Consider the following 20338-nt stretch of genomic DNA (forward strand, 5'->3'; position numbering starts at 1 on the left):
TTTCAACACCGCAGAACCATTTCAAACACCGGTAGAAACCTTTGAGCCATTGCCTTTGACCACTTTGGTTCTTGCTCAGGTCGTCAGACGGACCCCCTCTCAGGGTAGACGCCCTGGCTCACAGGGTTTGGTCTTCGGGCCTCCTGTACACCTTCCCTCCGACCCGCCTCCTAGTTCCCTTGCTGCAGGGTGAGGCAGCAGGGCCTTCACATTCTGGTGGTAGCCCCGGACAAGCCGAGCACCAGGTGGTACCCGAACCTGGTACAGCTGGCGGTTGGGGATCCCCGGCCAATCCCCAATGAGCCCGATGCTCTGCTCCAAGTGGGGGGCACCCTTCGGTCCCACCCTGTCTTGGGCAGGAGACTCCTGGCTTGGATTCTGAGAGGGTGAGACTAGCCGGGCTAGATCTGCCCCAGTGGTGTCCGCTATCCAGAGTGCCAGGGCCCCCCTCTCCTGTCAAGTTCCTACAGATTCCCGCTTTCTGTCTTTTAAGGCTGCCCTCCTTTTGACCTTGGCCTCTGCCAACAGGGTTGGAGATCTGTGCACTCTTTTGGTCCATTGTTCCTGCTTGTCCTTCAGCCAGGATGGTGATCTGCTTCATCTCTGGCCAAACCTGGCCTTTCACCCCAAAGTCATCACTTCGGACTTTCGTTCAAGGGTGATCCCGATCAGGGCACCTTGCACTTCACCTGGCTCGTAGTTGCTGTTGCTGTGTCCGGTCAGGGCTCCGCGTAGCTACATTGAGAGTACAGTTGGCTTCCGCACTACGGACCAGCTGTTTGTGGGGTTTGAAGCCAGGGGGCGTGGAGCCCCGCTGTCATCCCAGTGCCTTGCCCACTGGGTTGGTGGTGCTATTACGGTGGCTTATGAGGCACGGAACCGCCCGCCACCGGCAGTAGTTCGAGCCCACTCCAAACGGGGTGTCTTTGCTTCGGCGGCTCTGTGCAGAGGGGTCACTGTGGGTGACATCCGTCAGGCTGCCTCCTGGTCTTCTGTGTCCACTTTTGTGCACTCCTATCTTAAACGCGGATTCAGTGGCTTTATCAGTCTTAAGCGGGGACAGTGGTCCTGTCGCTTAAGTGGACATTGTGTTGGTCTGGCCGGCTGCTGTTTTCCTTTGGGGGGCGCCAAAGGAGGTCACCAATACCGAAGTCCATAGGTGGGCACCCACACGCTCATAGACCTGCAGTTACGTCTAGTAACTATTATTTATGTTGGCTTGATTCCATTCAGAACACTTTGCGACTGTTCTGCTGAAACAAGGAAGCAGACGGGAGGAGCGACGAACTGATGGAAGAGGTCAAACCACAGAACGTCGGGTCAGAAGTGAGACGGAGCTCAGAGACGATGGACAGGGACCGAGGTGTGGACACGTGGGACCAACTTCCTTTCTTTGTTTACAACAGTTTCATTGACAAAGGCAAAGTAATGTGACTAAATCTGACACATAGACACACAGAAAACACACACACACACACACACACACACACACACACACACACACACACACACACACACACACACACACACACACACACACAGGCAGGAGGAGGGGCAAAAGGTGGGAGTGTCCTCACAAAATTTCTTCTGAAGTCCAAGGAGCCGAAGTGCGTTTGACAGTGTAGCGGCCAGCGGGGAGCGTGAGGGATGAGGAGATGTCTGCGGCGGTGAAGTCTCGTCTGGGCGGCGTCCTGCTGTGGACGCTGCTGAGGATCTGCAGCTGTGAGGACGGTGAGTCCTCCGACACGCCGGACACCTGATGCTTCTGCTTCTTAATCTGCTCAAAATGACAACATGATGCAAAATCATAGAGAGATGAAATGAAAAAAGGATGTTATCTGAGTGTTATCGGCATTTCTGAGAAGAGAAGCGAAGTCAGAGTGAGGTCTGATAAATCAGATGGGGACTGTTGAACCAGATATAAAGCAAAATCAATAATGAGATCGAGAGAAGGCCCCATAATGGATCCTTGAGGCACACCATCTTTAATCTTTGATCTGGGAGAGTGTTTTTCCAGAACCTCTGAGGAACGTGGCGAAACAGAACAATGGGTGGATAATTAGCGAGAACACAAGGGTCAACATCTTCAAAAAGAGGAACTGTGGTTGTTTTTAGAGACTCGGTGATAAACTTCCTTTAAACGCCTTGGCTGCTGAGTCTTTCAGTTTAATCTCATCAGATTGGACACATTTACTGAAAACTGGGAAAAGCATGCAGGTGGACTGGGATGGGAGGTTTTACAGGACTCTGACATGTCTGGTTAGGCTGTGTAAGCAGTATGGCGTGAGCGGCGGAGGAACAGCGAGCACCAAGGGATGAGTTGAAGTTGAGTGGTCCACTTCCTTTTTTATTTTCTTGTGCAAAAATCAAAGATAAAGTGCAGAAGTGCCAAAAGTGCAAAAAGGTGCATTGGAGGATTTCCGGAGTCAGGCTCCCCCAGCAGCAGCACACAGCTCACAGCTGCCGCCAACACAATCACGGTCTCTCTCTACCGAGTGTCTTCGGGCCCTTAAAGGTGCTGTAGGCAGTATTCCGCATCTCCGCCATCTTGCTAAGGGTTACCTAAGCAAGATGGCGATTTGACCCATCGAAGATGGTGATTTGAAACCCAGCACAGCCAATCCGGTCCTGTTTTCTCTGACATCACGCCCTTACGCAAGTTAAGCCCCTCCCACAAGAACGTGCGACGAACGCCCCTCGACCAATCACGGTTAGAGCCTCATGGGCTCTTCTGATTGGTCAAAGATACCTGGAGCTGTCAAGATTCCTTTTCAGCTCAGAACAGAGACAGATGGAAACGCTGCGCCCTCCCGGTAGTGCAATTATGCTACACTCCTAAAGGATTATCAATGGATACTCTAACATTTAATCCAAAGAAAACACAGAAAAGTTAGCATTGACTAGCAGAATCCTGCCTACAGCAGAGAGACAGATATGATATTATATGTCAAACCAAAAGACAGAGGGGGGCCCACAGGAATTCAGCGTTTTTATTTTTTCCTCCTTTCCCCCACCTCCACTGAGTCAGCATGGGGGAGGGTGTGTGTGTGTGTGTGTGTGTGTGTGTGTGTGTGTGTGTGTGTGTTCTAATCTGAGGAAGTCATTTGACAGTCAGGCATCCTGTCTAGGTGAAGAAAAGCAGAGAGACGCGTATTTTGTGTCTGATTTGAGGAAGTTGAAGGAACTTGGATGCTGACGATGATTCTCTGGAGGTGAGAAGCACATCAGGCCTGTAGAGACGCTCGGTCTGGCTGCGAGTGTTTGAAGCGAGCTACAGGTACTGATTCTGGAAGTGAGTACAAATAAGGCCTTACAGCCTCACCATACGTCAGTTGACGCTTTTGTGGTTTTCCATTGAGTTTTTTCCCAATGTGTATTTAGTATGGTCAGGTCAATCAGAGAAGTTGACAAACGGATGAAAGAAATAAGTTAGATTAGATTCCCTCGTTCCGTGTCTTCCATTCTAAACCATTCTCATACAGAGTAGCGAAGAAGGATGAATTAGTAGAAAGTCCACAAATATTGTTTGTCTCTCTCCAGAGGGACTGATGTTATTATTAAAAGATGTGCACGGAAACATTGAACCATTCATCTGTGCAGTTACAAATTGTCACTGGGTCAGCGACTAAAATGCTTGACATTTGTTAGCAGTTTCTTCATAGACGCCCAGATGATGAAAGAGAGGAGAGGAGGAAAGGTGAGCCCGTCTTCCTATCGCAAAGGTCTGCCTGAAATTGTTTGAGAGGTCTTGTAACAAAAACTCTGTTCCTTGGAAAATGTACCCTAGCCGGTTTATGCAGAGTATAGGTGTCTTGAGATGATAAAAAATCTTTAACATCTTCCACCCTAACTTTCTTCATGGCATGCTTTTCTGCCATCTCTAAGTACAATATAAATTCATCCCCTCTATCCGTCTGTCTTGCTCCTACTCATCTCCTCAACACCTAACACATCGTAAAAACTTCAAAGTGCAGTTGCAAATGATCACTGGGACTAAAATGCTTGACATTTGTTACCAGTTTCTTCATAGACAACCAGATGATGAAGATAGCAACTAAAATGTTATTGTTTGGTCGTATGATGAGGACACTTTGCATTTTTTCATTAAAATCCTGCAAAATACAACGAAAGCAGAAGTTCAGCTGGATGTGTTGTTACAACCTCCGTCAGTTTGAGCATCTGTTCCATCTAAATTGTGGACGCAGCACGCAGATCATGTAGGACTGCTGGGTATGGAACCTTATCAAGCAACAATTAACTATGCAAAATATCCTGTTTGTTAAAACATTATCCCTGATCAAATGGAAAAAGAAATGGGGTCAGACCAGTGGTTCAATAAATGCTGAAACGAGGAGTAATTGTGTGTCTCCAAACAACACCCCAATAAAAACCCCATTCAGTAAAAAAAAAAAAAACAGTGGCTCAGTAATTCGGAGATGGTTCAGTTTTAAAGTATCAGAAGAGCAACAGAGTCACGTTATATGTAGGGAGTGCTATAAACAAGATACAGGCAAGAGTGGAAGCACAACTAATCTTTACGCCACCTAAAACAGTGGAGCAAACTGCAGCACGGAGTGATTACTGTCTGTCACAGTAGAAAAAGAGTGAGAAAATGTATATTGAGTTGAAATTCTGTTTCTTGTGCAACTGGTTGAGACTGTTCAGAAAAGAAATTGCCACAGGAAAAGGTATGTAAAGCTGATGTTTGTATTTGTTTCTTAAACTAAGCACTTTAATTTGTTCTTTCTTTGTTCTTACATAATGCTGCTCTTACAAGGGGTTGTCATATTTTGTTCTTTGGTAATGTTTCTGTGGATTTGTTAGAAAGGGGAAGAAAATCTGTAACTGCAAATCATGTAGGATTGCTGGCTGTGGAACCTTATCAAGCAACAATTAACTATGCGAAATATCCTGTTTGTGTTAAACAGTATCCCTTATCAAAGGAAAAAGAACTGGGGATCAGGCCAGTGGTTCAAACATTGCTGAAGCGAGGAGTGTCATGTCTGTCTCCAAACACCACACCAATAAACCCCATTTTTGAAACCAGGAACAAAGAAGTACAGATTTGCACAGGACCCGAGGAAAAATAAATAAATTTCAGCGTCATTCCTTCAACTCCGGTTGTACCAGATGTTAATGCTATCTTAGTATCAATAGCAGCCAGAGCGAAATGGTACACAGTTGTGTATTTGTGTTCTGCTGTACACAGGAATACATTGGATTTGTTTAGTTTCACCTTCTGTGACCAACAATATCGCTTTACAAGATTAACGTTGTCTGTTTGTTTTTTTGGACAGTCCAACCGTCTACGCTGCAGCTGTGAGACAGCAGTATGGCGTCATTTTAGTGCCAAAATTCCGCGCGCAAAAAAATCATAATCGCGCACAGTTAACCCACTCTCTGTGCGCTCGCGGTGCCTCTCCGCGCGCGCGTGGTCTCTTTCTGCGCGCGCGCGGTCACTTTCTACGTGCGCGACATCACTTTCTGTGCGCGCGCGATCTCTTTCTGCGCGCGCGGTGACATGTCTGAGCTGTCTGCTCGCGCGGTGGTGTTGAGTTTTGGCACTCGGGGGCGGGCTTTGAGTTGACGCCACTCAACCCCCCTCTCCTTTGTGATTGGTTCCTCTAAACGTCTACTGTCTTCAAATGGGTCTATTACTTTTGTGACTTATGAAACTTATCAACATATCACCTGCTCAAAACAAAGGAAAAAAAAAAAGCAAAAGTACTTCACTGATCCTGGCATAAAATCAAATGAAATCTGAGAGAGAGGGAAAAAGACAGAAAAAAAGGAGAAAAAATTAACTATAAATGTAGGATAGGTATAATTGAATAACAGATATAAACTAAATAACATAATTAGAGTTTAAATATTATTTTAAGACAGATATAATCAAATAACAAATATAAACTAACAGATATGAATTAGATAATTTACATATAAATCTAAGACAGATATACTTAAATAAATAACAGATATACACTAGCAGATACAAATTAAATGTAATTAAAAAAAATCTAAGACAGATTTATAATTAGATGAATAACAGATATACACTAACAGATATAAATCAAATATAATTTACATATACATTTGAGACAGATAGCGTTGATGGCTCCATGAAGACGTTTTTATTCGTTCTTTCGCCTCCCAGGAAACAGCCAGGTCTCCTCCACAGTAATCAAATCACTGTATGGAGGTTATGTTATGTGAATTTTACTCCTCAATTTTCCAATTCTGCCGCCAAACGATGACTACCCGCCCTACTTAACCTCTGATTGGCTCTGACCGGAAGTCAGTAGACGTTTAGAGCAACCAATCACAAAGGAGAGGGGGGTTGAGTGGCGTCAACTCAAAGCCCGCCCCCTGAGCGCCAAAACTCAACACCACCGCGAGCAGACAGCTCAGACATGTCACCGCGCGCGCAGAAAGAGATCGTGCGCGCACAGAAAGTGATGTCGCGCACGTAGAAAGTGACCGCGCGCGCGCAGAAAGTGTCCACGCGCGCGCGGAGAGGCATCGCGAGCGCACAGAGAGTGGGTTAACTGTGCACGATTTTGATTTTTTTGCGCGCGGAATTTTGGCACTAAAATGACGCCATACAGCAGCTTTCAAAGCTGACATTACCTGCTGACTCGGTTTTGTTTGGCGTACATCGACAACATCAATATTGTCTCTTATACAGAAAATTGAATTTGAGTTTATAAAAATTGTTAACCTGATATTCTGATTTTATTGAAGGCTGTGTCTACGCTTCCTGATTAAGTTTGTGTGGCTTTATTCTGAATATTTTAGAATGAGACTCTGTCTTTGAAGGATTTTATTATTCATTTATACTTTTTGTATTTTTTACACTTTTTAAAAACCTTCCCTTCTTTTGAGAAAATTACACGATGCTTATCACAAAGGACGCTACATGTTTCAAAGTTTTGAGAGCAGTAACTTAAAACTTCAAGTTAGGAGCAGATTTGGTTATCTTCAGGTCACAAACAGAAACACTTTTGATTATCTGCTTTCTATGTTAAGATGAAACCTGAGTTTTTTGTTTGGATCATAATTTTTAGGTTCACCTCTGGAGAGCTTTAGAAAGGTCATACAACCACCTAAAATGCTACAGACATCCGGACGTATCTGTTTATAGTAAATGTAATATCTAACAGACTGTTTGAAAACTGTATGATTGAAAAATGTTAATGAGTCTTTTTTTCACTTTCTGCAGCTCCGGCTCATAGAATGAACCTTCGATCGCTTCGCCGTCGTAATCTTTGAGTTTGTATACGCGGAGTACGCAGAATGCATTCTGACACCGTAAATACTTTGTTCGTGGATCTCTGTTCGTATTTTTTATCGAAGGCCCCTCGCAACTTGGACATTCTGACAACATCGCCCTCCTTAAATCCTACCTTTAATTTTGTTTTCTCTTGTCTGGTGGTGTAGGCGTACCGTACAGATTGTGAAACACTTGAAGGCCCTTAGTCACATCAGCCGGGCGCGTTTTTACACTGCTGTGGTGAGTGTTATTATAGCTTTTACTAAGTCTGGTAGGACTTCCTCGTATCGTCTAGTTTTCTTAGCAGTGAAATATCTCCACATTCTAGTCTTTAACGTTCGGTTAAATCTTTCAACCACGCAGACTTTTAGATCACTGGCTGTGGCAAAATGTATGATGTTGTGTTTCCTCATCAGAATCTCAAAACTTTTGTTGAAAAATTCTCTTCCTGCATCAGTCTGTAGTTTTTCAGGCGTCTGGCTCTCACGAAAGATGGATTCAAAGGCAGACACCGCCTCAGCCGCAGTCTTCTTTCTCAAAGCTCGCACGTATGCTAATTTGGAAAACACATCGATGACCATGAGTAAATAACTATACCCATCATTTTCGTCTGCTAACGCGCGCATATCGCAAAGGTCTGCCTGAAATTGTTTGAGAGGTCTTGTAACAAAAACTCTGTTCCTTGGAAAATGTATCCTAGCTGGTTTATGCAGAGTATAGGTGTCTTGAGATGATAAAAAGTCTTTCACATCTTCCACCCTGACTTTCTTTCCCGTCTCATCTTGAACCGCTTTATGAAGCCGCTCTACCCCACCAAAACTACCAGGATGACTCAGCTTGTAATATAACCTCTTCATGACACGCTTCTCCGCCATCTCTAAGTACAATTTAAATTCACCCCCCTCTAACCATCTGTCTGGCTCCTACTCATCCCTTCAGATGTGTTGTCAACACCTGACCCGTCCCGTCGTAAAAACTTCAAAAGACCTCAGAAGGAAGGAAGTTTTGGGGGGGGGGGGGGGGGGGGGTGGACAAATGCGCAGTGGACAAATGGTGCACAAATGGCGAGGGGAGGGGTTTATTGGGGGGCCATAAATCTTTCGGTTTGACATATAATATCATATCTGTCTCTCTTACAGCACCTTTAAGTATACCCAGCTTAATAAGGTAAAACCATAAAAACTCCAGGAGGTATAAAACATAATATCAGATCTCTAAAACTATGTTAAAATCCTCCACTATTAACTCATAATAATAACCTAACGAAAACAAAACCCATACTTAAGAGTAAACCAAACTAACGACCCAGATAAATACATGAAATCCGTGAAACCACCCGCCACCCATTTCCACTCTTGGTCCAGCCCAGAACTTTCTTCAGTGGTGTCCGTCGCCCGGGGAATCTTTTGGCTGGACACCACTCCTGGACACAGGAGCAGAAAGGTGAGTTAAAATCACACACACACTTCACCACATTCACACACCCAACACCTTCTCCACACTCACTGCATGCATGCCAACACCTAAAAGAAAAGCTAATTAAAACCAGACACATATATTGCACGTTTCCAATTTCATTTGTTATTTGTTTGTCTTGCAGGACCGCCGCCACGCCCGACCAGACAACACACACACAAATGGCCGTTCAATAAATGAATAATTTAAAATGACAATCGTTGTGCAAATTATTCTTTGTTATGTGCAAATTGGCTTCTTTAAAGTGCTGTGTGCATTAGTGCAACGCGAATGAGAGAAAAGTGTCTGTGTGCAAAGTGCAGTGCATTTGGCGTTCGTCACTGGTGAAATGATAAAGTCTTCCTGCAATAATATATCGTTTCATCAATGGATTTCTTTTGTTCAGTTACAATAAAATTTCCATTTTCAGACGAGTTGGAAAATGTAAAGAACCTAATGTGTTTGTGTTTTCTGTGTAAAGCTGACAGAACTGAAGACGAAACCTGACAATCAAATGTTGTGTCGATTTGTTGATTTAGCTTCTGTTTTTACCAAACTATGACGAGTAGAAGAGTGTGGAATGAAGAAATTCACTTTTCAGAGAAGAGAAGCAGGATGGGAGGCCACTACTAACTGTGAGCTTTCTGTCCTGCCCAGTGGAGATTTTCAACTCTGACCTGCAGGCCAGGCTGGGATGGAGTCCGTCTGAACCCAGCAGAGAGGTGAGTGTCGGAGCCTCCCCACCTTCACCCACCCACACACAAACACCCCAGTGGAAGCTGCTGGGCCGGACGACCTCGGGCCGTCCGGAGCCTCCAGAGAGTCTCTCTACCGAATGAAAGGTTCTGCATGAAGGGAAGTGGATCCACCGGTCCAGAGACCAGCCCCACAGATCCAGCTGTTCAGAGCAGGAGGCTTTAATGACTGCAGAGCAACGCTGCTTTGACTCTGCTGTCGGTCAGAATGAGAGAAAACTCAACACATGTTGAGCAGCTGGATCACTTCCTGTTGATCCAACAGTTCATAGAGCTGACTGTCCAGGAACTGACATCCAACCATCCACCATCCAGCCATCATCCATCTACCTGTCCATCCACCCACTCATCCGTCCATAATCTGTCCTTCCATCATCCATCCACCTGTCCATCCATCCATTCATCATCCATCCATCCATCCACCCATCCATCCATCCATCATCCATCCATCCATCATCCATCATCCGTCCATCCATTCATCCATCCAACCATCATCCATCCATCCATCCATCCATCATCCATCCATCCATCCATCCATCCATCCATCCATCCATCCATCCATTTGGGGCGACAGTAGCTCAGTTGGAAGAGCAGGTCGTCTTATAACCGGAAGGTTGGCGGTTCAATCCCTGCTCCCGCAGGTGTAAAACTGTCGTTGTGTCCTTGGGCAAGACACTTCACCCACGTTGCCTAGTATGAAAGTTGTGAGAGTGAATGGTTGGTGGTGGTCGGAGGGGCCGATGGTGCAGATTGGCAGCCTCGTTTCTGTCAGTCCGCCCCAGGGCAGCTTGCCACCACCTGGTATAGTGTGAATGAATAATGCAATGCTATGTAAAGCGTCTTTGAGTGTCCTGAAAAGCGCTATATAAAACCAATGCATATAAAACCAATGCATCCATTCATCCTGACAGATTTGTGTGTCAGATAAATCTCTTCATTCGATTCGTTGAACTGAGTGTTTGACATCCCTCCACCAGAGGGCGCTGCTCTGAATTAACAAGGAAGTCAGCTGTACCTCCATGGTGCCAGCAGCTGCTCACTGACCATGAGAAAAAGAATCATTCACCATGAGACTCTTCAAGAACTCCCACTGTTTAAGATGAGTTGTATCACTGAGTCTGGATCTACTCCTGATTTGTCCTCCTCCTCGTCCTTGCAGTGGACGGAGGTTGCCATGAGAGTTGGAACCCAGAGTCCTGTCCCTGTGCTGCAGGCCTGTGGACGGAGGGTGAAGAGAACTCTTTTAGGGCCGTGGAAGGAGCGTGGAGATGCCCACCACCTCCTGATGGATGTGTCCATCGCCCAAGAAGAGGAGCCGTCGGGTCCGCTGACCCCCCTCCAGCTTCATGTCATCGACTCTGACAGTCCTGTGAGAAGGTTTCGGGGCAGCGGGACGGTCCTGCATGTCAACGCCTCGTCGCCGTTCCCCGGTTCAGCCCCTCCCCAGTTATCCACAAGCCTAAGCCGACGGGTGGGTCTGAGCCTGGGGCCGGTCAGCCGCAGGGGCTTCCAGCTGGCCCTGTCCTACTCGGGGACATGTGTGATGCTGACGTCCATCAGGATCTACTACAGGACGTGTCCGGACGTCCTGCTCGACATGGCCTCCTTCAGACGGGCCGGGGCCGGGTCGGGGCCCCAGGCGGGGGCCTGCGTCCAGGGGGCCGTGGAGCTCTCTCCGCCTGTCAGACGCTGCACTGAAGATGGAGTGTGGGGGCCGCTGGAGGGGGGGTGTGCATGTGGGCCCGGGTACCAGACCACGGACCACGTCTGCCAAGGTACGCTTCAGTCACACGAGGTCCACGGTTAACAGATTTTCTCTTTCTTAGAAAACTGCAGCGGAACTCCGATTTCTCCGGTTTCCTCCATCCTAAGAAAATTGTGTGTGTGTGTGTGTGTGTGTGTGTGTGTGTGTGTGTGTGTGTGTGTGTGTGTGTGTGTGTACGGTGTGTGTGTACAGTGTGCGGTGAAGCGACGCCCATCTTCTGCTGAAGCCGACAGCTGCCAGAGGCTTTCTGGTGTCGGGTCCGTGTTTTAGTGACCGTCATGACTTTCGCTTCCTCCTTCTCATGACGCTCTTCCTCCTCTTCGTTTGGACTTTCCGTGTGTCTCGTTGTCCTTGCTCATCAGAAATGTTTCTTCTAAAAATAAAGCCACATTTTCCCATTACCAGGCAGCCGAGAAACACGACAGACGGCGACGCTCTGGATGTTCTGAATTGTTGGAAATGACTTACTAACTAGAACTAACTAATAACTATAACTACCATAATTACTTTTTATCGAGTAACTTGCCCAACACTGGTCATCAGCATTAGTTGGTAGCAGCAGGAGCTGTCTCACAGCTGGAAGCTCATCAGTGAAGCTTCTGCTTGAACTTGAAAAAGTAGAAAATTAAACAAACTCCGATGGGACCCTGGTAGGGCTCTGATGAGGCCCTGATGGGGTCCAGAGTCCTGATGGGATCCTGGTGTAGTCCTGATGAGCTCCTGGTTCGACTGAGCAAAAGTGGTCCAAAACACATCTAAGTGTTGTCTCTGCTCATCCAGAAGGCGTCTCAGGGAAGCCAGAAGGAACGTCTTTTTAACGTCCTTCTCAATCGTTGCACGGATGTCTCTTTGGGACGTTGTATTTATGACGTTATTTGACATCCAGAAGACGTCCTCAAGGAGCCAGAACTAATGGGTCCTGGTTCGTCCTCAGTAGCTGCTTCATGAGCTCCTAGAGAATCCTTACAGTTTTAATTGATGCGATGGGGCTTCGATGCTCTTCCAGGACGCTCTCTCACTGGTCTCTTCTTCTTCTTCATCTTGGGTCTGTGTGCAGCCTGCAGGGTCGGCTACTACCGAGCAGGCGGGGGGCCGGAGGAGTGCCGGGCGTGCCCCCCAAACAGCAGGACCCTGGAGGAGGGCGCCGCAGTCTGCCAGTGCTCCCCGGGTTTCGACAGTCTGCTGGGCGACCCTGAACACCTGCACTGCACCAGTAAGGAATCTGCTGAAGAAAAGCTTGTGGCGCCTCCCTCTGGTCACAGTGTGAAACTAACCTGCAGCCAGAAATTAAAAAGCCCATAGTAGTTGTGATGATGATGATGATCACTGTGCTGCTGCTGGTCTCGTCTGTCTCCGTCTCAGAGTCCCCCTCCGCCCCTGTCAACCTCACCGCCCAGCACCTCAACGCCTCGGTTCTCCTGCTGACCTGGGACCCCCCTCAGGACCTGGGGGGGCACTCGGACCTGACGTACCGGGTGACGTGCGAGGAGGAGGTCGGCGGCCGGTGGAGGCCGTGCGGGGTCGGGGTGTTCTTCCACCCGGACAACACGTCCGTCATCGTCCAGGGCCTGGACCCGCAGAAGGACTACCGGCTGTCGGTGCGGGCCTGGAACCCCACGACCGACCGGCAGGGGCCGCCGCACGCCGCCAGCGTCACCGTCCACAGATGTAAGGAGGACGGCAGCAAGTGTCCACCACTGTCTGAAGCTGGAGTTTGAATCTGTATCTCTGAGGCTGTGTGTCCTGCAGGGCTGGTGAGTCCAGCAGTGACTCCAAACGTCTCCAGAGCTTCCCGGCTCGCCACAGCAGCTCCTTACAGCTCCAGGCGCTCGCTCCTCTTCCTCACAGTGGGCTCTGTGTTGGGAGGTCTGCTGCTCGTCGTCCTCATCCTCGTCCCAATGTGCCTGCTGCGCCGCAACTACTCCAAACTCCGGTGAGAATTGCCCCGTTTCTGACTGGGTGTGATCTGCGTTTCATTATCAATTCGCTCCAGCTAAGGTGACAGATGCCCTGCCCCTTGCCTCGTAAACCAGCCACGCCCACTCCTCATCCAGCTTGGATTTTGGAGATGAGCTCAGTCTGGGTCGGAGCCCATATAGAAGGGGATTCCACTCGGTCGAGCCAATCAGCGTTGTCGCTTTTTGTTTTCAAATTTTCATAGCGAATTCTGGTGGTTAAACCGGAAGTGACGTCATCACTGCATGTAGCGGAGATTAGGGGGATGAACTTTAAAGGGGCTGTATCCTGCTTTTTTAGCTAGTCCAAACCCTAGAAATGGCATTAACATGGTAATAGTTTATTTTTGGCGCCAAGGAAAAGTAATTTTGTGTGAAATAAAAGATTTTCTGGGGTTAATTCTGAAACCCGGAAGAGAAAACGCTCTGTTTCACTGAAGATCCCGCCTCTCCCCCTGTGGACTTTGACTGACAGCTACTTCAACCAATCAGTGCTACAAAACAAATACGCTAGCTAGCTTTAGCTCTTTAGCTCTAGCTTCTCCACATGCAAAGACATGCGAAAATGTCTTTTCCTGTCAGAAACTCACCAAGCGCAGACCCTTCAGACCCTTCAGACCCTCCAGACCCTTCAGACCCTTCAGACTCTTGCTCTTGCTTGATTGTTGCTTTCAGACGATGGTTAAAGTTTATCTCCGTAATCAGAGTTAGAAAAAAGCGGCAACGCTGATTGCCGAGGGCCTGGGGGAGGGGGGCTCAGGGGAGCCATCTTCTCCGTGTGACGTGAACGTGGGAAACAGAGCGTTTTCACGGTGCGGGAGGGGCTGCCTCTCTGAGCAGCAGAAATACGAGGAAAGCTGAAACACGCAGGCACGGGGTCAACCCGTGCTCGCTGAGCCTGTGAAAAAGTGCCCCCTAATGGGAAATGTGCTCCGTCTCGGAGGCGCTGGCAATGAGAATGTCACTGAGGTAGACAAAAATAAATGGGATGTCGCAGAGGACCGAGTCCATCAGGCATTGGAATGACTGAGCTGCATTTTTTTTAACCCAAACGGCATACATAGGTACTCTAAAAGCCCGAATGGGGTAATAACCGCGGTTTGGGGAACGTCCGCGGGATGAACCAGCACCTGATGATACCCGCACTTACTTACCAGCAAGATGTGCAGAGAAATCCTGATGTGCGGGACCGGGTAGCAATCGGGTTGCGTTCTGTCATTGATGCGGCGATAGTCACCACATGGCCGGCCGCCCCCCCCCCCCCCCCCCCCTTGGGCTTGGGAGCGATGTGAAGGGGCGCCGCCCACTGACTGTCACAGCGGCGAATAATCCCCAAAAAGTGGGGGAAGTCAGTTCCGGAAAGCCGCGCAGGAGGCGGAGGTATTTGTCGTCCCCCGACAACGAAGCGGCCAGTCCGTCGAACGAGGTGTTTCCCCGTGAATAAGGGAGAGACGAAAAGGTTAATGCATCCAGCAGCCGGCAGTTCTTGACATCCACGAGGACACCATGAGCACACAGAAAGTCCGCTCCAAGCAGGGGAAAGGTGACATCAGCGGTCACGAACGTCCAGGCGAACCGCTGTCCCGCGAAACACAGTTCCATTCGGCGTGTGCTGTACGAGCGGATGAGGCTGCCGCTAGCCGAGGCTAACGGCGGGCCTTTCCCGCCTTCCGCCCTGTCAGTCCTGGAAGCGGAAATCACGCTCCTCTGGTCGTCGGTGTCACATGGAATCTGCGTCCTGAGGCAGTGTCTGTGATGAAAAGCAGTCTTTCAGGGACACCGACGCTTGCGGCCACTATCAAGCCTCGGCACCCTTGTTTCCCAGTGGTTTGAAGCAGCAGGGGGGACGGCAGTTCTTTGCTCTGTCCCCGAAATGCGCTTGGTAATAGCACAGTCCGCCTTTCTCCAGTGGCTCCAATGGCGCGCTGTCCCTCCGGGAGCCGCGGTGAGGAAAAAAACGGTCTTCTTCCACGGCCAGCAGGCGGGGGCCGGTGATGGTGGTGTTGGCCAGGGGAGTCTGTACGGTGGGCGGCAATTGGCGCAGGAAAAGCTCCATGAAGATGATCAAACTGAACTTCTTTATTCTCCATGCGAACAGGAAAAATACCACAACAGCACACTTGGTGCATAAGCGCTGTTGGAACCCCGCCCCTCAATCTGAATGGTGAATTCTGTCCACGTGATCACCACATGACTGTAATTAATCTCAATTATTTGCCTGCTTTGTGAATTTTGAAAGACAGTCGTCTAATGTAAACTTTCGATTGTGAATTTACTGTCAATAACACACATATAAATGCAGTTTCTGACACACAATCAAACATCTCCTCACAGGTCGGACCAGGACGTTGAGCTTCTACCGATCAGTGCTGGGGTGTCGTACAGACGCCCTCAGGAGGCGGAGCAGGAGGAGGAGCAACAGGTGGCTGCACCTCCTCAGTCCTTCAGTGAGTCTCCTCCGCAAACCAGCTGATCACTCTCGTGCTGTTATGGTCACATCATGTCGGCCTTCAAGCTGAAGCCATGAAGAAGAATCTGACAATCTGCAGTGTGGTCAGGAAGTCAGACTCTGCAGTGTGGTCAGGAAGAAGTCAGATTCAGCAGTGTCATCTGGAGGACGTCAGTGGTTCTTGCTCCTGTCTGAACGGAGGCGTCGGGTCTCTCCTCTCGTCCCGCAGACCCGGTGGGGGTGGTCCAGCTGCTGGGGGGGCTCAGCTCCAGGCTCCTGGACAGTCTGAAGGACGTCCTGGTGGAGAGGAACCAGCTGACTCTGGGAAAGGAGCTGGGCAAAGGTCAGCAGCTGCACATCTGGAACACGTCTGGAACACGTCACATGTCCTCACATTCCAAACCAAACAACCCATGTCGTCCTTGTGTGTGGATGGTGTTGAGGTTCTCTGAACGAAGCGTGTGTGTGGATGGTGTTGAGGTTCTCTGAACGAAGCGTGTGTGTGGATGGTTTGAGGTTCTCTGAACGAAGCGTGTGTGTGGATGGTTTGAGGTTCTCTGCATTAACAGTGCGTCTGGCTCTCAGGGGAGTTCGGCTCCGTGTTCGAAGGCGTCTTCTCGCCGGAGGACGCGCCGGACATCAGGGTGGCGGTGAAGACCATGAGAGGTGTGTATGGTGGCGCTCCCTGCCAGCATGGCTCCTCCTCACCGCCTCTGCTCACGGCGCTCTGCTCTGCCCGGCCTCCTCTCCTCTAGTGGGGATCCACAGCCTGGAGGACCTGCAGGAGTTCCTGGAGGAGGCGGAGATCATGAAGAACTTCCACCATGAGAACGTGGTCAGACTGCTGGGTGAGAACCGCCAGCTGCTCCCTGCGGCGTGGGCCTGAGAGCGTCCTGTGAGATCTGTGTGTGTGTGTGTGTGTGTGTGTGTGTGTGTGTGTGTGTGTGCAGGGGTGACGTTAGAGCGGGATCAGGACCATCCTCTACCCGTGCCCCTGGTCATCCTGCCCTACATGAAGCACGGAGACCTGCGGCGCTTCCTCATCGCTACCCGCTATGGAGACATTCCCATGGTGAGACCGGAGCGTGGACAGAACCGCTCGCCTCACCCGTTCCTCCGGTAGTCACCGTCTTCCTGTCCGTCCGTCTGTCCCTGCAGTTCGTCCCTCACCAGAGTCTCCTGCGCTTCATGATGGACATCGCAGTGGGGATGGACTACCTGAACTCCCAGGGCTTCCTGCACCGAGACCTGGCTGCACGCAACTGCATGTGAGTCTGAGGGGGGAGGGGGGGTGGAGGAGGCGGGGGGGGGGGGGGGGGGGGGGGGGGGGGGGGGGGCGTGGAGAGGGTGGAGAGGGAGATCAATGACTCCTTGTTCACATCATGTGACTGTGTCTCTGTCCCTCTGACATTGGTATTCAGGCATAGCACACGGTGAAGAAAGCGTTGTGTGTGTGTGTGTGTGTGTGTGTGTGTGTGTGTGTGTGTGTGTTGCAGGCTGGGTGACGACCTCAGAGTGTGTGTGGCGGACTTCGGCCTGTCGAAGAAAATCTACAGTAAAAACTACTACCGCCAGAAGGTCGCCGTCCGGCTGCCCATCAAGTGGATGTCCATGGAGAGTCTGTCCGAGTCGCTGTACAGCTCCAAGAGCGACGTGGTCCGTGTGTGTGTGTGTGTGTGTGTGTTCTCGTATTTCTATCCTTGTTGGGGCCAAATGTCCCCACAAGGATAGCAAAACGTGGAACGACGTGCTTTGTGGGGACCTTTTTCCGGTCCTAAGTAGGAGAAACAGTGTTTTCTTGACCATGTTGTTGTTACTGAAAAAAGTAAAAGTGCAAAAACATTTCTTTAGGGTTAGGCTTTGTTGTGGTGTGGGTTAGGGTTAGGGTAAGGGTCAGGGTTAGGGGCTAGACATGAATGGGAGTCAATGGACGGTCCCCACAAGGATAGAAATACAAGACTGGGCGTGTGTGTGTGTGTGTGTGTGTGTGTGTGTGTGTGTGTGTCAGATGGTTTCAGTCAGGTGATCAGTGTGTTCTCCGTCTCAGTGGTCCTTCGGGGTGACCATGTGGGAGATCATGTCCAGAGGACGGACCCCCTACCCCGGAGTCCACAACCACGAGCTGCTGGACCTGCTGCAGTCCGGATACCGGCTGAAAGCCCCCGAGGACTGCGACCACAAGCTGTGAGCCCCCCTCCTCTGGACTGATGGTCCAGGCTTCTGAGTGACTTCATGACCCCCTCTCTTGTCCTCCACTCAGGTACCAGGTGATGAGGAGCTGCTGGGACCCAGACCCGGCCCGCAGGCCCGGCTTCGGGGAGCTGTACCAGGATCTGGGGGCCCTCCTGGCCCAGCTGCCGGCGCTGGAGGCCGACGTGGAGGCCAACTACATCAACCAGGGCCTGCAGGCCGCCGCCGCCGCCCTCCAGGACCCTCAGGATGACCCCGAGTCCAGGGGGGGCAACGTGTATCTGCCCTGCCCCGTGGGGGCAGCTGCAGCTCCACAGGAGGACGGAGACACGGAGGGGGGGTACCTGAAGTCCGGGACTGGATCAGCAGCTCAGGAGCTCAGCTGAAGAGGAACTGTGTGTGTGTGTGTGTGTGTGTGTGTGTGTGTGTGTGTGTGTGTGTGTGTGTGTGTGTGTGTGTGTGTGTGTGTGTGCGTGCGTGCGTGCGTGCGTGCGTGTGCGTGCGTGTGCGTGTGTGTGCGTGTGTGTGAACTGTAACAGTCCCGTCATGCCCCTCCTGTCCACTGGGGGCAGCCGTGAGTTCTCCACCATGGAGCTGCAGCTAGCTGGTTAGCTTAGCATAATTTCAGTAGCAGAAGATCAATAGTCCATATCGTCCCTCTAACCACGAGATTGACTGAGCTTTAATCACCAACATTAGAACATCCACAGTTATCTTAGATACATGTGTATTGTACTTTTAATCAGAACGTGCTAAATAACAAAAGGTGTAAATATCTTGAAGTGCTTTTGCTTTTAAGTAAACATTTTTGTCACAAATAAAGAATATTTTCACAGGACTTGAAGTTATTTCCGCTCATTGATTAGAAACTTTGGTCTGCAGTAGTTTTTATTTCAGCGGTGTCGAACATGCGGGATGGGGGCCTAGACCAGTCCTCCTGAGGGCCCGATCCGGCTCACATGGTCACACTGAGAGATGTTTATTTTGACAAATGTGATGAGAAATCTATGTTGTTTCTGATGTTGTTGCTCGGGATTTCAGGAGGAGGATGTGTCTGCAGCAACCTCCGCTCATAAAACATGAAGATAATGCGGAAGTGCACAAAAGCTGCAATTCCAGAGAAATTCCAGCAGGGGGCGATGATGCTGGTTTCAAAAAGAGCCCCGGTCTCATTGGAACCCATTCAAAAATGCCGATTTTCAGAGTGCAAATAAGCATATAAAGCGCCCGGTTTCAGAACAGGTTTTGGTCTCTGTCACTAGTTTCTACAGCCGTGCTGCTTCACCAGATGCTGATTTTCATAAAAATCATCTGTTGATTTTATATTTCGAGTTAAAGTTTTGCATGAATCGCCCTATCACAGCGCCTCCTCTGTCCACGTGATGCGGTCACGTGACGGGCTGGACCAATCACATTTACATCCGGTTTCAAATATTCAATATGGCGACGTCCTGCTGGACTCGCTGAAGTCTTCAGAAAGGTGGGTGGGAAAGCTGTGGGCGACGTCACGAAAGGTCTGTCCATTTATTTACAATCTATGGTCTGCATGAAGGTCTATTGAAGCTGTAGTGCTCTCTGTAAAGGAGAAGTTAAATAATGTGATTCCACTTATTAATTCACAGGAGTGAATATATCTCATCAACAGATTCAATAATGACCTGAAATTACTAAAAAAACCCAAAACTCTCATATTTAATATCTTTATTGTATATGGTATGTGATGGACCGGAGACCTGTCCAGGTGTCTCTGTCTTTACCTGTCCAGGTGTCCTTGCCCATAGTTAGCTGGGATTCATCCCCAGCTCCACGTGACCCTGAACTGGATGGACAGAAGGATGGATGGAAGGAAGGACGGATGATGGATGGACAGATAGACAGATGGGTGCTAGATGAATGGATGGATGATGGACAGACACATGGATGCATGGATGGATGGATGGATGGATGGATGGATTGATGGATTGGTGAATGGGTGGATGATGGATTGATGGATGGATGAATGGATGGATGACATATAGATGGATGGATGTTGGATGGATGAATAGATGGATGGATGATGGATGACAGATATATGGATGGATGTTGGATGGATGGATCGATGCTGGATAGATGGATCGAAGCATGGAAAGATGGATGAATGGATGGATGGATGGATGGATGACAGATGGATGGATGTTGGATGGATGAATGGATGGATGGATGATGGATGACAGATATATAGATGGATGTTGGATGGATGGATCGATGCTGGATAGATGGATCACAGCATGGATGGATGGATAGATGGATGGATGGATGGATGGATAAACGGATGGATGGATGATGGATGACAGATAGATGGATGATGTTGAATGGATGGATGGATGGATGGATGGATGTATGGATGGAAGGAAGGATAGATGATGGATGGACAGACAGATGGGTGCTAGATGAATGGATGGATGATGGACAGACACATGGATGGATGGATGGATTGATGGATAACAGATAGATAGATGG

General features: G+C 49.3%; 1 protein-coding gene across 1 annotated transcript; it reads left to right on the forward strand.

Annotated features, from left to right (window-relative positions):
- The first annotated feature begins 1626 nt into the window (after positions 1–1626).
- LOC115384302 (tyrosine-protein kinase receptor TYRO3) lies at positions 1627–18677 on the forward strand. The gene is made up of 15 exons (XM_030086606.1): positions 1627–1731; positions 9383–9447; positions 10640–11255; positions 12303–12458; positions 12608–12913; positions 12995–13178; positions 15535–15647; positions 15879–15992; positions 16235–16315; positions 16405–16497; positions 16600–16721; positions 16808–16917; positions 17146–17305; positions 17697–17833; positions 17910–18677. The coding sequence occupies exons 1-15, from the start codon at positions 1656–1658 to the stop codon at positions 18223–18225; spliced, it is 2649 nt and encodes an 882-aa protein (XP_029942466.1). The 5' UTR covers positions 1627–1655; the 3' UTR covers positions 18226–18677.
- The last annotated feature ends 1661 nt before the right edge of the window (positions 18678–20338 follow it).

The sequence above is a fragment of the Salarias fasciatus genome, chromosome 3 (assembly GCF_902148845.1).
Source record: "Salarias fasciatus chromosome 3, fSalaFa1.1, whole genome shotgun sequence".
Classification (NCBI taxonomy): domain Eukaryota; kingdom Metazoa; phylum Chordata; class Actinopteri; order Blenniiformes; family Blenniidae; genus Salarias; species Salarias fasciatus.

Excerpts from the sequence above, each read along its gene's own strand:
- LOC115384302 (XM_030086606.1), top strand. The coding sequence starts at position 1,656 with ATGTCTGCGGCGGTGAAGTCTCGTCTGGGCGGCGTCCTGCTGTGGACG. Across the intron at positions 15,648-15,878 it reads TGCACCTCCTCAGTCCTTCA|ACCCGGTGGGGGTGGTCCAG; the intron begins GTGAGTCTCCTC and ends CTCGTCCCGCAG. Across the intron at positions 16,722-16,807 it reads GCTATGGAGACATTCCCATG|TTCGTCCCTCACCAGAGTCT; the intron begins GTGAGACCGGAG and ends CTGTCCCTGCAG.